Here is a 15883-nt window from a genome sequence, read left to right as displayed (position 1 = left end):
CCTGGGGGTGGGGCTTCGCCTCGGTTCCGCCTATCCCTTCTGGTTGTCATAGTGAGGCGGGAAACACCGAGACTCTGGGCTCCCAACGGCTGGAAGCTAGAGGCAGGCGCCATGGAGTACACGGGGAGCCAATATATTGGGGAATTTGTAGATGGGAGGTAAGGACCTCGTTTGATTCACTATGTCTTGAACATCCGTGACTGGGAAAAGCCGGCGGTCTTTTTGCCTCTGCAAAGGACTTTGTACCAGACACGTTCACAAACTTTATGCCTTTTAAACTTCAGGACAACCCTTTCATATAGGAACGTTTATTCCCATTTTACAGTTCAGGAAAATGAGATCCAGAGAAGTGAAGTAACTTGCTCAAGGACGCATATCTAATAAACAGCAGAGCTGAGATACATCCATTCCATGTATACCCGTATATATGTGTGTTTGCTAAATGCCAGTCTTAGATATAGGGATAAGAATATTAAAAATGTCAAGATTCTTGCTCTTGTGAAGCGTATCGTCTAGTTGGTATACTGCCAACAAACAGATAAATGAGAAGATAATTTCAGATAGTGGCTTTGCTTGAATATTTCCCTCCTCGTAGCAATCCTATGAGATAGATATAATCATCCCCATTATACGGATGGGAAAAGTGAGGCACAAGGTAATTATATAATGTGCTCAAAGTCACCAAGTTGGCATTTGACAGAGCAGAGATGAAAACCAGATCTGACTTCAGAGCCCATGTGCTTTCTACTATAGACCCCTGCTGCTGAGCCCCTGTAGAGGATGCATCTAGTTGGAGCAGTCCTGGAAGACTTCATGGAGGAGACAATATTTGAAATGGGCCCTGAAGGTTGAGTAGGATCTAGGTGGGTGGAGATGCAAGGTGAAGAATGCTTCCAGGCAAAGGGAACAGCATGAGCAATAGCTCAGAGGGCTTATAAGGGAAAGAGCAGGCAGTTCAGTTTGGGTGGAGTGTAGAATGTGCCTGGAGGAGAGTGGGAGCCCAAGCTAGACAGGGGGGCTGTGCTCTTACTTAGAGAGATTTGAACACCATGCACAATTCTGTGGGTGGGAAGAGCCACTGTTAGACCCTTGGTAGTGCTGGTCATTAGGAAATCTAATTTATTTCATCTCTGTATCCCTCCTCATAGTACATCTGTCTAGCACACACTCAGTTAATGTTAGCCACATGAATGAATAAGAGAATGAATGAATGAATAATATTTGAGATATGGTCATCATATCCTTGTTAAGGATTGATGTCTTCATTATGAAGTAGCTCTCTTTGTTCTTTCTAATTTACTTTGGATTTAAAGTGAAGGCATTTCAGGACTTCCCTGGTGGTCCAGTGGTTAAGACTCCGCACTCCCATGCAGGGGGCGTGGGTTCGATCCCTGGTGGGGCAACTAAGATCCCACTTGCTGCATGGTATGGCCAAAAAAATACATATAAAAAATGAAGGCTTTTCACCTTGAATGAATAAAAGAAAAAACGGAAGGGAAGGAGAGGGAGAGGAGGAAGGGGAGGATGGAAAGAGGGACGGAAGGAAGCAGAGTGGAGGTGGGGAGATCAGGTCAGAGCCCATTGCCACTGTCTCGGTAAGAGGCACCAGGTCTCCGGGCCAAGGCAGAGGCAGTGGGGCTGCAGGAAAGAGAAAAATTTAGAAGTTGGGCGATTTCATTGCCAGGAGTCGGCAGCTGGTTGGCTCCTGGTCCCACTCAGAGACTGCTTCCAATCCCAGCCCAGAGCCCACCTCCAGGCTTTGAACTTGGAAGATTCGGCTACTTTGGGGGAGGAGAGGATGAGTTCTATTTGGGGTGGGCTGGAGATGTCTGTAGGTGGTCTGAATAATAGTGTCCAAGTTGCAGTAAAAAAAAATAATAAGAGGGGAGATGCCAAATCTCAGAGAAGGGCTTAGATGGAGACTATGTTTAGAAATGACAGATGTGATCTCAAGCAAAGAGGTAGAGGAAAGAAGAAGAGGAGGGACTTCCCTGGTGGCCCAGTGGTAAAGAATCGCCTTACAACGCAGGGGACGTGGGTTCAATTCCTGGTCAGGGAACTAAGATCCCACGTGCCGCGGGGCAACTAAGCCCGCGTGCCACAACTACCGAGCTGCACGCCTCAACTAGACAGCCTGCGCGGTACAAACTACAGAGCCCACGCACTCTGGAACCGGGTGCCACAACTACAGAGCCCACGCGCCCTGGAGCCCGCACACCACAACTAGAGAGAAGCCCGCACGCTAGTAACGAAAGATCTCGCATGCCTCAACGAAGATCCCACGTGCCACAACTAAGACCCAATGCAGCCAAAAAAAAAATTTAAAGAAATGAAAAAGAAGAAGAGGAGTTCTCTTTCCTTCTGTGTCTTGCAGCAAAGTAAAAGCAAAATAGTTTTTAAGCTCTTCTATACGTCAGGCATTCTATGATAGCTTCATAGCCATTAGCGCAACAACTTGGCAGGGGTGTCATCATTATCCCTATTTTACAGATAAGGAACTCAGGCTTAGAAAGGTGGAGGTCACACAAGGTCACGCAGGCATGGAGAGGTGGAGCCAGGTCTGGACTCCAGGCCTGCCCGGCTCAGAAGCTGTGACTTAACCACAGTGCTCTCCTGCTTGGGGCCTCTGTCACAGTGGCAACTTCTGTCATCCACTCAGGAAGTCCACTGGCCCTTCTGTTTCCTTCGTTCCTTACTTAGTAGATGTTCACGAGCACCTATTTAAAAAAAACATAATTCTAGGAGCTGAGGATACCAAGGTCTTCCTCTCAAGAAGCTTTGATTAAATAGGGGAGATGAGGTATGTAATTACGATGCAACGCAGAAAGTGCAAGGCGTCCAACGGAGGTACAAACAAAACCACAAAGAAGTTCAGAGTTAGGAGAGGTAAATTCCAGCTAGTGGGGAAGAATGGAGAAGGAATGAAGGAATGAATGAAAGCGTATTTCTTAAGCACTCACTATATGTCAGGCCCTTTACTAGGAAAACTGTTACCAGTATCTGGGTTAATCTTGGGCATTAATCTCAGCCATTTCACACGTGAAGTAAGTGGTCCAGCTGGTTCCCTGCCCCGTGCTCAGGTGGGGGCCTGTCTTCTACATGGCACTGACCACACATTATATAACTGCTAAACTGTGTCCCCCACTGAACTGTGAGCTCCCCGAGGACAAGGACTGCATCTACCTTGGTCACTGTTGTGTCTGTAGTATTGTATCCAACAGACTAGACTCAGCAAGGCACCTGGAATATAGCAGGTGTTCTGTAAATATTTCTTGGAACAAAGGAAGGAACAAAGGAAGGAGGGAAAACAGATTTAGGAAAGTCTCCAAGATGATACATCTAGAGCATGGTGAAGTAGGATTCAAATTCCTGTTTCCTATCTAAATTTCACACTTTTCCCAGTTTCCTACTTACGGCGCAATGGGCAGGGGTAGGCTGGTTGTGGGGGACGGGGAAGACCCAGCATCAGCTACCAGGAAACCTGGCCCCCATCTCTGCTTCACAGTGCTTACTGTGCGGCTTTGGACGCATTGTTCCCCTCCCTGGGCCTCCCAAGGGGGGCTTCCAGGGGCAGTGTAAACTCCAGGACAGTCCCTACCTGAGAGAGGGAGAACAAGTAGACCAAACCCTGCATCCCCTTCGACACACAGCCCCTCTTACTTTTGAGCTTTGAGGGAAACAAACATTTTGTTTCTGAACAGAATATTGCTGGGACAGTAACGTCCAAGGACCCTGAGGTTCCTGCTGGCTCTGATCCTCCAGCTGCCGCCAGCTCTGATCCTCCAGCTGCCATGAGGGCTCAGTGACTTCCCTTTGTCCTTACAGGATGGAGGGTGAAGCCGAATACATCCTCCCTACCGAAACAAAGTATGTTGGGGAAATGAAGGACGGCATGTTTCATGGCCAAGGAACCTTGTACTTCCCCAGTGGGAGCCGATATGATGCCATTTGGGAGAAAGGATTGGTTGTAAAGGTAATCAGCTGGGGAGGGAGTCTGCAGAGGGGAACGCCTCGGACAGGAAGAGCCCCCCTGACACGCACCCTGCCCTCCCCCTCTGCTGCCCTTTTCTCCCTCCTCTTGATCTTCAGGGCTCTGGAATCCTCTCCTTCTGGATCCAGAAGGGCTCCTGGACAGGCCGTGATGAATTTGAATCCTATTATGCCACCAACTGTGTGACCTTGGGCCCATGACCTCCCCTTTCTGAGACTCATGTTTCTTGTCTATAAACTGGAACAATGGTTGTATTAGTATCATATTGCTGCTGTAACAAATTACTATAAACTCAGTGCCTTCAAACAACAGAAACTTATTATCTTATGGTTCTGGACAGCAGAAGTCTACAATAGGTCAGCAGTGCTGCATTCCTTCTGGAGGCTCTGTGGGAGGATCCACTTCCTTGCCTTTTCCAGCTTCTAGAAGTTGCCTGCATTCCTTGGCTCGTGGCCATGCATCCCTCTGACCTTCACTTCCGTCATCACATCTCCTCTCCCTCTGCTTTTATCATCACCTTGTCTTCTCTCACTCTGACCCTCTTGCCTCCCTCTTATAAGGACCCCTGTGATTACACTGGGCCCACCTAGATAATCCAGGATAATCTCCCCACTTCAAGGTCCTTGACTTAATCACATCTGCAAAGTCCCTTTTGCCATGTAAAGTTAACACATTCATAGGTTCAATGATTAGACGTGGACATCTTTGGGGGACCATGATTCCACTGGCCATGAGAGTACTAGGCATCTCCTAGGATGATTATGAGAATAAATGAGGCAATATATGTGAGCACTCTGCTCAGTACCTGGCACACAGTAGGCACTCAATAAATGTTAACTCCACCATTACTATCATGATAAATCATCTAAGTCAGTTCTTAGCCTGGGATTTGTGGGCTACAAGTAGAATTCAGGGAGTCAATGAAATCTCCCAATTTATATACAAAAGCTTCTGTGTACATGTGACTATAATTTCTCCAGAGAAAGGATCTGTAACTTTCGTGGGATTATGGGTGTGTACAGGGGCTGGCTCATGACCTAAAAAAAGGTTAAGAAACACTCCTCGCTTTACAGCTTGGAGAATCTAAGCCCCAGGAAGGGGATGTGACTTACCCAAGGTCACCCAGTGAATTAATAGTATTGGAATTTCCACCCATGCTTCCTGATGCCCAGGCCAATGCGATGTCTACATCCTGAGGCTTCCTTTAGCACTAAGGCAGCAAAAGCTGAATGTACATGTTTGGACAAAGAGCCATGACTGAGGGCTCTGAACTTTCAAGCCGTGATAATAATAAAAGAATAATAGTAACGTTTATTGACTGTTTACCATATGCCAGCCCTATGTCAAATGCTTTTCATGTACTATCTCACCGACTTTCATTGAATCAACCCTATTAAATATACAGCATTGCATATTTTGAGTTGCATATTTTGGGTGCCAGGACTTCCTAACCACTCCTCCTAATCACCGCAGCTGTGATAGCTGTGATACTTATCACTTCTTTTCCACGGCAATGGAAAAGCCACCCCTTCCCTTGACTTTCGTCCTTCTTGGCAAGTGGGCTGTGGGCTCCTCAGACCTGTGCGTGTGCTCCTTACCTTCCAGGGCACATACACCTTCTCCGACGGGCTGCAGTATGACGCTGAGCACTGGCATTACTGCGACACCTACGATCGGAGGTTTTACACTGAGATTTGCTACGGCTTGAAGCCTGCAGGTACCCAGGCACCCTTCTTTCCCTTCACACCCAAACAGAGAGGAAGGTGAAAAACGGTTCTAAATAACTGGGCTGTGGCGCCACTGAAGTAACCCACCCAAAGGGGAGGAGTACGGAGCAGGGTCACAGAATGCAGAAGCGCCAGGTTCTAGAATCAGAGAGGCCAGTCCTCAAATCTCAGCTCGCCTGTACCAGCCGGGGACCAAGGGCCGTGCCTCCACCTTTCTGTGCCTCAGTTTTTCCCCTGCAAAATGGGACAATAGCATCATTTACCCCACGTGTCTCATAAATAAGATCACTCGTGTAAAGTGTTTACAGCAGTGTCTTGCACGCGCAGTAGGTGCACAGTACATCTCAGCTGCTGTCATTCATCAGATCAGCTGTAGCACCAACGTGGGCCAGCACCAGTGGAGCGTGTGCTCTGTGTATCGGGTGCTGGGTGAGGCCCTCTATAATCCCTGTCTCGTAGAATCTCCAGATGGCCCTGCCATGTCTGCCTTCCTAGTCCTTCCATGTCACAGAGGAGGAAGCTGAGTCCACGTAGTCCAAACATGTTTCCAGTGGCAGAGCTCCCATGGGAGCCCATGTCTTCCTCTCTGAGGTCCCCTGCCTCACGCTATATCCCTGCAAAAATCGAGTTCCGTCACAGAGGGCGACAGCGGGGCTAGAGTCTGGATTCTAGCAGCTTAAGGGGCTCATCCTGTGTTTCTGAGACTCGGGTGAGGTCAGCTGAACCTCAAAAGGCTAGATTTCGGCACAGCCCAGATGACATATCCAAATGTGGGAAAATGATGTTGCAAACTGTAAAAAAAAAAAAAAAAATCCTACCATGAGATAATGTGGTGTAGTTGACAGAGCAGAGAGCTGGAAGGTCAGGGTTGGAGTCCTAGCATTCCCACTCAGTAGCTGGATGAGCCTGGGCAGCTCAACCTCCCTGAGGACAGAAACCTCCAGAAGGCGCTCAGGGTCGGAGTCAGTCAGTGCAAAGCCTGGCTTTGTGACCTGGATCGGAGAGCTGACCAGGTGAGACTCCTTCTCTCCCTTTGCTTTCCTGACACCTCACTCTCCCACTTTCTTTCTATCCCGTCTCCTTTGCAGCTTCTCCTCCCCTTGATTATTAATTTTGGGGTTCCCCACGGCTCTCTGGCTTAGACCCTCTTCTGTCATCATTCTGTGCCTTCTCCCTACAAGGTGATTTCACTTTTAAGCCTTCATTTAATTGAAATCAAATTGAAATCAAAATCCCTGAGTCTCAGATTCCTGCATCCAGCTTCCCCAACACCTACGTTTGGTTGTCCCTCAATCTGCACTGAGTTCATTACCTTCCTCACCAGCCCCCTCTCCCCCAAGGATTGCTCCCCCAGAGACTGTCACTCCCCCCCACCCCCAGCCGAGATAAGCCTAATCCCGCCTCCTCATACCTCCATGTGCAATCCATCACCTAGTCCTACGGATTCTGCCTCTAAAGTATATCCATTTGTTCATTAAACAAATATTTACCAAGCACCGCCATGTGCCAAGTTGAGTTTCTTCATCCTCTCTGCCGCTGCCCTATTCCAGACCTCCATCCTCTGCCCTTCTTTACCTGATCTCCTAAGATCCACGCTTGACCCCCTCTGGGCCATTCTCCACTCTGTGGTCACTTTCATCTTTGAAAACCGTGAATCTGATTGCCACCAGCCCTCCAGTGCCGCCCCGCTACCCTGAAGATGAGGTTCCACACTCTTAGAATGACCAGCGTGCTCTGGCTCTTGCGAGGTCCCCAGCCTCATCCCTCGCTCCCTACCCTTCTCGGATGTTCTCTCTGCTCCTCCAAGAGACCATGCTCTTGCCTTTCCCTCTGCCTGGAATGCTCTAACCCTCTCACTTCACCCAAATAACTCCTTCCCACCCTTCAGGTCTTAGCTTAATGCCCCTTTCCTGGGACCCTTCCCTGAATTCCCAGACTAGGCAAGTGCTCCCCGTGAGAAATCACAGCAGCCACGATCCACTCCCCCAGCTCTGTCATGAGTGTCTCTCACGAGGAGCTGACTGTGAGCTCCTCGAGAGCAAAGGCTCTGTGTGTCCCCAGTGCTTAGCACATTGCCTGGCACGTAGGAGGTGCTCGATAAAGAGTTATTATCAAACAGGGACAATGATATTGACGTCACAGTAGGAGGTGATGGGTGCACTCTGGGTAGTTACAGCAATGCTGTTCACAGACGTTCCCTGAGCACCTGCTCTGTGGCAGACATTGGCTGGGCCCTGGGGGACCGAGAGCTTCGAGGACACAGTCTCTGCCTTCACATAGCTGCCAGTCTGGATGCCACGGGAGAACCTTGTAAATGGCTCCCCCTGGCTTAGCGATGACGTTGTCATGAGCTCTTCACCCCAGCTGAGGCCTGCAGGCAAAGAGCTCCTGGCCTCAGGCCCTCAGCTCTCACAAGGCTTAGGTTTTGCCAAAGCTGCGTGAGGCAGCGCACACCCTTCCCGCGGCCACGCCTTCTCCTCCAGTGGCACTTCCTTCCCAAGTCCCTCGGCACTCTGCTCACCTCTCCAAAAGCCCCCTCTCCCGCCTCGGCAGCAGGCATTGTTAGGGCCGGGGCAAGGCATCCATGAGATGGGCTTTGGCAGGAGGCTTCGGGGAGAGAACTGGCTGTAAAGCGCTTGGCGTGGAGTGTGCCCTCAGTAACCACCAGCCGATAGTGTACCTGCTTATCATCGTCAGCCAACCTCAGAGCCCCGCTGTGTGCGGGACCCTGAGCTGTGAGTGTGTGCTGCGCTCGGCAGGCATCCAGCCCTCAGTCCAGAGGACAGGGAATTACAGACCCACTCGTAGAAGGAAACCGAGAAGTTACTTATTCCAACCTTATCTCCTTTCCTCAGGCCTCAGCGTCCAAGAGAGACAACACACAGGGGTTATGACCTTCAAGGTACACCGACTCCTGGTGGTTCCAATGTCCCCGGTTCTGGGAGGCGGTGCCCAGACCCTCGCCTCCCCTGATATCAGCAGCTTAACGTATAGGCTACAGAGCTCAGTATCTAACCTTGGGCAAGTTATTTGACCTCTCTGAGCCTCAGTTTTCTTATCTGTAAAATGGGACCACAGGGTTGCTATGAGGAGTAAGCGAAATAGTAGGAGTCAAGCACTTAGCACAATGCCTGGCAGCTGTTTTGGTAGTTTGGGTCAGGGTTCTTCATCACCTGATCCTTGCCCACGTGACCCGTTTCTTTCCTGCTGTTTTCCTTACACACACCCTGTTCCACAAGGCTTCCTGAGCGAGGCATGAAGGCTCATATCTTGTGGCCTTTGCTCACACCTTGAATGCCATTCCTCTCCCAGACATGCCTTTCTAGCTATGTGGCCGACTCTGACACATCCTCAGGGTCCCTCTGATTCCAGAACCTGTGCCCTCTTCATGGTGTCCCTAGAAATAGAGGAGGGGGTCAAGGGAAGAAGATAGGGGGCTGTCCATGTCTAATCATTGAACCTATGAATGTGTTAACTTTACATGGCAAAAGGGACTTTGCAGATGTGATTAAGTCAAGGACCCTGAAGTGGGGAAATTATCCTGGATTATCTAGGTGGGCCCAGTGTAATCACAGGGGTCCTTATAAGAGGGAGGCAAGAGGGTCAGAGTGAGAGAAGACGAGGTGATGATAAAAGCAGAGGGAGAGGAGATGTGATGATGGAAGTGAAGGTCAGAGGGATGCATGGCCACGAGCCAAGGAATGCAGGCAACTTAGTTTCCCAGAACCTACTCATGGAGCCATTTTCAGAAAGTTCCTCCGGGGCCCTGTTTGTGGTGCTTTTGCCGTGTACCCTGATAGGGAGTGTGTGGTCTAAAAATGGGGCCGGATTGTCACATGAGCAACCAGCCAAAAGTGGACTTTAGGTTGGGACTGGGTTTGGCCTTGGTGGTGAGTTAATGATCCATGATATCCTTTCAAGGCATCTCTCGACTCACCAATATGGACCCGCCCAGAAAAATCCCTCCAGGCTGTTATGACTGCGGAGATGGCTTCTATAACCCAACCACGAGGATTGTCAAGGACTATAAGAATCGCTTTCTGAGAAATGCAGGTATGTGGCACATGTTTTCTCTTCTCTCATCACACGTAAGTTTGGTCTATGGCCATACCACCCTGAACGTGCCCAGTCTCGTCTGATCACATGTAGGTCTGTGCACACGTGTGCACACGCATGCATGCATTTAGCGAGAAAGAAGCTTTTGCCCATCATTGAGTGTCCAAAAATTGATTGTCTGAATGTTTCACTCTTTGGAATTCTCATGGCTGACAAGTCTATACATGGTCACAGAGTAGGGCAGAGGACGTTAATGGTCTAACTGTGACAGCACATAAGTGTAGCATGGAAAGGATTCAAGTACTTATCTTTGCATGCTTCCCTGCAGCTAGTAAGTGCCTGCTGTATGCTAGATGCTCTGCTTGGTCTGGGCACCAAAGCTAGCCACAAACCCCTTCCTCGTGGAGCTTATGTTTGGCAAAAAGCAGACAAGTACTATGAATGGTTAATTGCATCATGGAATAAGCATAATGAAAGGGAAAAACATGGCCCTAAATCGTGGTGGGGGGTAGTGGAGGTGGGAATGGGGTCCCAGAGAGGTGGGAGTGATGCTGTGGGAACACAAAGAAGTGCTATCTAATCCAGAACTGGAAATTCCGAGAAGGATTCAAGAAGGAAATAGCTAACCTGAGACCCAAAAAATGATGCGGAGTTGACCCTAAGGTGTGGGGACAGATTTTTCAGCCAGGAACCAGCACAGGTAAAGGCCTGGAAAGTGAGTGATGCCATGTGGTCCAAGATGACTGCTGGCCCCTCAGCCTGGGGAGTACCTTGGAAGATCCAGAACCTCAGTTTGGTGACTGAACACAAGCTGATCAGACTGAGAAGGACTGACTTACAGTGACCAAACTTGCAAGAGGTCAATGTACAAATAAGAACAAGAACATTTTCCTTTAACACCGTGATTCCTAACCCTTCTCTCTTCTACAGCCATAGTCCCACTAGGAATAACCAAAACCATAGACCCTCTTCGTAGGAAAATGCTCACATATGCACACACACAAATATGTGTACACACACACACACACACACACACACACATACACACACACACACATATGCATTTTGCATATAGTCTTAAGGGGCTGATGGTTCCCCTAGAGACCCAGGTCAAGAAACCCTACTGTGTAATGAGAAAGAAACTGCCAGGTAGACCAGAAGGCCTGGGTTGGCTGCTGAGGGTTTCCACTCCCTGTAGGGAAATTTACTCAGTCATTCAATGATGATCAGAAAGTTGCCTTGTGGTGCTGGAATAAGCGCAAAGGGAATCGTCAGCTGATGTCGTGGCTGAATCCTGGAGCTGAGATACCCCTCGCCCACTGGGTGCTGCTGGGGGGACATGGCAAATGCTTGTATTCCAAGTCCTTGGCACTTTTCTCTGACTTCTCATCTTCCATTAACAGAATGTACTATATAGAACACTAATTCTGCTGGATATAAATAGGCTCCCATGAAGTTTCTTGATCAAATCAACTAAGGAGATACTGAGTTAGTAATACTAAACAGTTTTACTAACTGAAGGGCTTCTCAGGACCTTTTAGGTGCTGGTATACTTTGTAGTTTTCCTTCCCGGCACTTATTTCAACTGTAATTAAATACTCACTTGTGTAATGAATTGCTTGCTGTCTGCCTCTCCCACTAAATGGTAAGGTCCCTGAGAGCAGGGACTCTGTCTGTCTTGTCTCCACTTGTACCTGTCCAGTGTCCAGTCAGAAAAACAAAGAATTTAATATCAGGAAATTGGTTAAGTAAGTATTGGAGAGCTGAAAAACCAAAAGGAAGACATTGAGGTGACAGAGAAAGTAACTGCGGGAAGCAGCTACCACCTCAAAACTGGGGCGGGGGGGAAGCAAGAGATTGGGTTATTAGAATGTAGATTGATAGAGGCCCCCGCAACCAGGAGCTGCATCCCAGACTTGTGAGGAGGGGGCACTGCCCAGGAGGGCCTCTGGAGAGAGAGCACGATGACGCTGGTTCTAGGAGTGTGGGGAAAGCTGGAAACTGGAAGTGAAAGGCCACTGCTGAGACACCGACCAGAGCAGCAAGCAAAACAGGAAGGAGCGTGTCCCCTCCCCCTCTGTCTGCCTTGAAGCACCTGACTGGAGGCCAGCTGGCAAAGGAGAAGTGTCCTCCACGTGGTCCCAGTCCCAGCATCGCCAAGCAGAGTGCAGAAAGGTGGGTTTGGAGTTGAGCGTCAGTAGCTTCATAACTGGCCCCATCAACTGCTTTTTGCTGCTCAGCATCCAAACACAGTCTTCTCTGCTGCAGAGATAACGCATTTGTGCTCTTTTGTATTACAAGTCGCAACTGTCCTTCCTACTAATACAAAGATGCTCTCACCACCTCCTCGGAGAGGGGAGACCTTAAACCCAGTAGACGTCGCATCCATCTTTGAGTGATGTTATCCCTTGACAGTCCTGCCTAATCTACAACCTCCACGCCACTGCCAAGAATCTTCCTATAAAATATTAAGGGGAAAAGAGGAAAGAAGAGAAAAAGAATTAGTTAATAAAAGCAAATATGTAGATAGATAAATGATATAGATACCGTTATACATAAACATACAAGCAAGGAAGAAACACTGTATCATTGATACAGTCCTCTTTCTATAACTGGTCATGAGGCTGTAGTTAATACTTATAAATTCCTTTTTCTATTATAAATTCCATGTTCCATTTGCCTTCTGCTCACATTTCAGTTGGTCTAGTTTTTGACAGGTAGGGCGACCCAAACCTTCATTTTTGAGGGGTCTGAATCCTTACTGGTCCTGCCTTTTTTGGTTGTTTCATTGGTTGGTTTAGTTTTGCATTCATTTTTACTATTGGCAGTGGAAGTACTAAGAAGTGCCCTAGAGAACCCCCTTGGGTTCCATACAGCGTCTCCCTTCCCCAGTAACAGCAACCCAATTTCCACCTGGCAGTCGAGATCCCTCACTCCAGCCAGCAATGTATTCCCCTACTTTGCCTGTTGTTTCAGTGGCATAAGGTGCGAAAATGGCTAGGTGGCTGTTTCCACTTCCAGTTCAATCGAACCATTGCTGTATCACTTGGTGGGACCATTTCTCCTTGAGAACTAAGGCCTCTGAACCAGTAAAGTTCAAAGTTACAGGAGAAAGGAAGCAAAACTTTTTCTTAAAAACAGGCACACTTCTGTAGCTCCAGCAGCAAGCACAGACCCAGGCACGTATTAGGCGCTCATTAGCTGTATATGAAAAAAATAAATTAAGGAATGAGTGTGGACTGTGAATCTCTACCAGAGAGATATAGTTACATCATTTCCTAAAATTATTTGACCATAAAATTAGTTGGGAGATGGGGCAGCAGGGAGAATTTTTATGGCACTAGTGTTTTGGGGAATTCTGTGTTAGCATGATCTTTCTTCAGTTGTTGTACAATACAACTGATGCATTTTCAGTTTTCTACATTTGAATTGTATTCCAGTCTTGCCTCACTGAGAGGACATGCTGGTCCTGTGCAGGTCCACAGACTAGTGGAGAAGACAGATACAGAAAAATATAATCACAATATCATGTGATGTGGGCCCTGGTGGGGGGAAGCCCTGGAGAATGGGAGGGGGGGCATGGGGAGGGGGAATTGATCACCCGTCCGGGGTGGAGGGTGTCAGTCAGGAAAAAGGTCCCAGAAATGATAGGTCTTGTTTTTGGCCGCGCCACATGGCATGTGGGATCTTAGTTCCCCGACTAGGGATCAAACCCGTGCCCCCTGCAGTAGAAGTGCAGAGTCCTAACCACTGGACCACCAGGGAATTCCCTAAGTGATGGGTCTTAAAGGATGAGTAGGGGTTTCATAAACAGGCTCGTTGGGTAAGGGCGTTCCAGGCACAGGGAACAGCATGGGCAAAGACACAGAGGCATGAATATGCACGGTGTGACTGGGGAATCAGAAATTGTGGTTCCCAGAATCCTGTGGGCAAAAGCCATGCTTGATGATAAACTTTAAAATGCATCATGGGAATGCACAGAGGATTTTAGGGCAGTGAAAATACTATGGATGATACTATGATGACGGATACATGTTATTATACGTCTGTCCAAACCCATAGAATATACAACACGAAGAGTGAATCCTAATGTCAACTAAGGACTTTGGGTGATTATGACGTGTCCATGTAGGTTCATTAATGGTAACAAACGTACCATCTGGTGGGAGATGTTCATAATGGGGGAGACCGTGCATGTGTGGGGCAGGGAATATATGGGCAATCTCTGTACCTGCCTCTCAATTTTATTGTGAACCTAAAACTGCTCTAAAAAATTAAGTCTTTTAAAAAACTGCATCGGGGAAGGGAAGGCCATTCTTAGAAGGGCAGACACTGATTATTGTTTGGGCAACAAATATTTATTGACCGGTTGCTATGGGTCGGGCTCTGTGTTAGGCATGAAGGTGACAGTGGCATCCTAGGGGCTCTCAGGCAGCAAGAGAAAGTGACAGTGAAATGGATCGTGACAGTTCAGAGTTGCTGCAGAAGAACCTCGTGCGGATCCCAAAGCCTGGAGGCCAGCAGGCCAGGGAGGTTTTCTGGGAAAAGCAAGATCTAATGTGAAACCTAAATCAGGGCAGGCAAGTGCATCAGGGTCGGGAAGAGTGTTAAAGGCAGAGGGAACAGGATGTGCAAAGGATTAGAGATGGGGGAGAGCGCTGCACATCTAAGAGGCTACAGGTCGCTCAGGAGCGTGAGACACCAATACGTCAGGGGAAAAAGCAGGAGAGGAGGCCCAAGAGGGCCGGAGGAAAGATCGCAGGTGCCTGTTCACCTGAGGGCCGTGGGGGAGTAAGGGAGGGTTTTAGGCGAGTGGAATAGTAACTGATTTGTCCATTAGAAAGATTTCTCTTGTTACATTAGAAAAGAGGCCACAGGATAGGAAATGGGAGATCCTTCCAGCAAGATGGCAAGAGAGGGGCATCTGAAGGGCCACGGTCCCCAGGTTCCAGGCTGCCTGCTGGCTGACCCCGGGCCAGTGCCTTCCCTCTCTGGGCCCCTTTCTCTCCATCTGCAAAATGAGATGGTTGAACTGGATGATTTCTAGGCCACTTCTAACCTTGAGAGCCTATGATGGAGGAGGAAGGGTATTTTGGTCCTGATACCATAGGGCAGATCAAGTTCAGAGTGTCCTGAAAACCACTAAAAAGGGGTCTCTGTTAGTAGCCACCTCGTCATTACCCTTGACTCATCTCACCCTCCAGGGACTGATGTGGCCTTCTGTCCATCTTCTGTTTTCCCCCGGGGCCCTTTCTCCCCTGCATCCCAATCTGCCCCGTAAACGGTGCTTCCTGTCGGCATCCTGGAGGCTCAGGACTGCTGGCCGCGTGGGCCCGAGGCGGGTGACTGAGGCCATCCCAGAGTAAACGCAGTGGCCTAAGCCACTGCTATTATGAGGCACGTGCCACCTGGGTGGGTCAGAGCCGGGGATGCTGCTTTATAGGAGGTCACAGGCTGGGGCACCAGCAGAAGGGTCGCCTTTCGCTCGGAACTGCCTCGGCCCCTCACCCACCTTGGGCTGGCTTCCTTTCCCCCTGGGCAGAGAGAAAGCCCCGGACGGCTAAGCTACAAATTGCTAGGCTGTGAGCACGCTTGACAGATCCAGGTTTGCTAGACTTGGGTTTCCAAGTGTGCCTTTCTTAACTGGAAAGGACAGTACGTACTGCCGTATCATTGAGAGAGTTGAAATCCATCCGTCCGCTCATCCAGAAGCCTTTGAGTGCCTGCAGTGCGCTAGGCTTTGGGGAGCAGGGCAGGCAAGAATCCTCTCAAACTGTGGCTCTCAAACCGTTGGACCTTGGCTCGTATCAGGAATGATTTACATCATGACCCAGAACACACACAGACTCACACTCACGTATGTATTCTTACATGAGATGTGCTATGATAGTTTCTATTCAGTTTTTTGTTGTTGTTTTTTTTTGTATTACGTGCAGCATGTGGGATCTTAGTTCCCTAACCAGGGATCGAACCCGCACCCCCTGCATTGGAACCGTGGAGACTCAACCACTGGACACCCAGAGAAGTCCATATTTTCTATTCCGTTTTTTAAAATGATGGTTGCTATGCACTAAATTGATTTCACAGCCTTCTTAAGGGTCAGGACCAT

At 48.8% G+C, this 15883-nt stretch overlaps 1 protein-coding gene across 2 annotated transcripts in view; it reads left to right on the top strand.

Annotated features, from left to right (window-relative positions):
• Window positions 1-17: 17 nt before the first annotated feature.
• The window catches only part of MORN5 (MORN repeat containing 5), a 33483-nt gene continuing 17617 nt past the window's right edge, over window positions 18-15883 (top strand). The window contains exons 1-4 of one of the 2 annotated variants that reach the window (XM_067742393.1): window positions 18-158; window positions 3826-3973; window positions 5597-5708; window positions 9640-9771. In XM_067742393.1, the coding sequence (XP_067598494.1) occupies window positions 112-158; window positions 3826-3973; window positions 5597-5708; window positions 9640-9771 (439 nt within the window). In that variant the 5' untranslated portion in view covers window positions 18-111. The remainder of the gene's footprint in view (window positions 159-3825; window positions 3974-5596; window positions 5709-9639; window positions 9772-15883) is intronic. The other variant, XM_067742394.1, reaches the window with a different exon arrangement.

This window comes from Pseudorca crassidens, chromosome 7 (assembly GCF_039906515.1).
Source record: "Pseudorca crassidens isolate mPseCra1 chromosome 7, mPseCra1.hap1, whole genome shotgun sequence".
Classification (NCBI taxonomy): Eukaryota; Metazoa; Chordata; class Mammalia; order Artiodactyla; family Delphinidae; genus Pseudorca; species Pseudorca crassidens.
The sequence above is the reverse complement of the archived record's forward strand: the minus strand, read 5'-3'. Positions and strand labels throughout refer to the sequence as shown.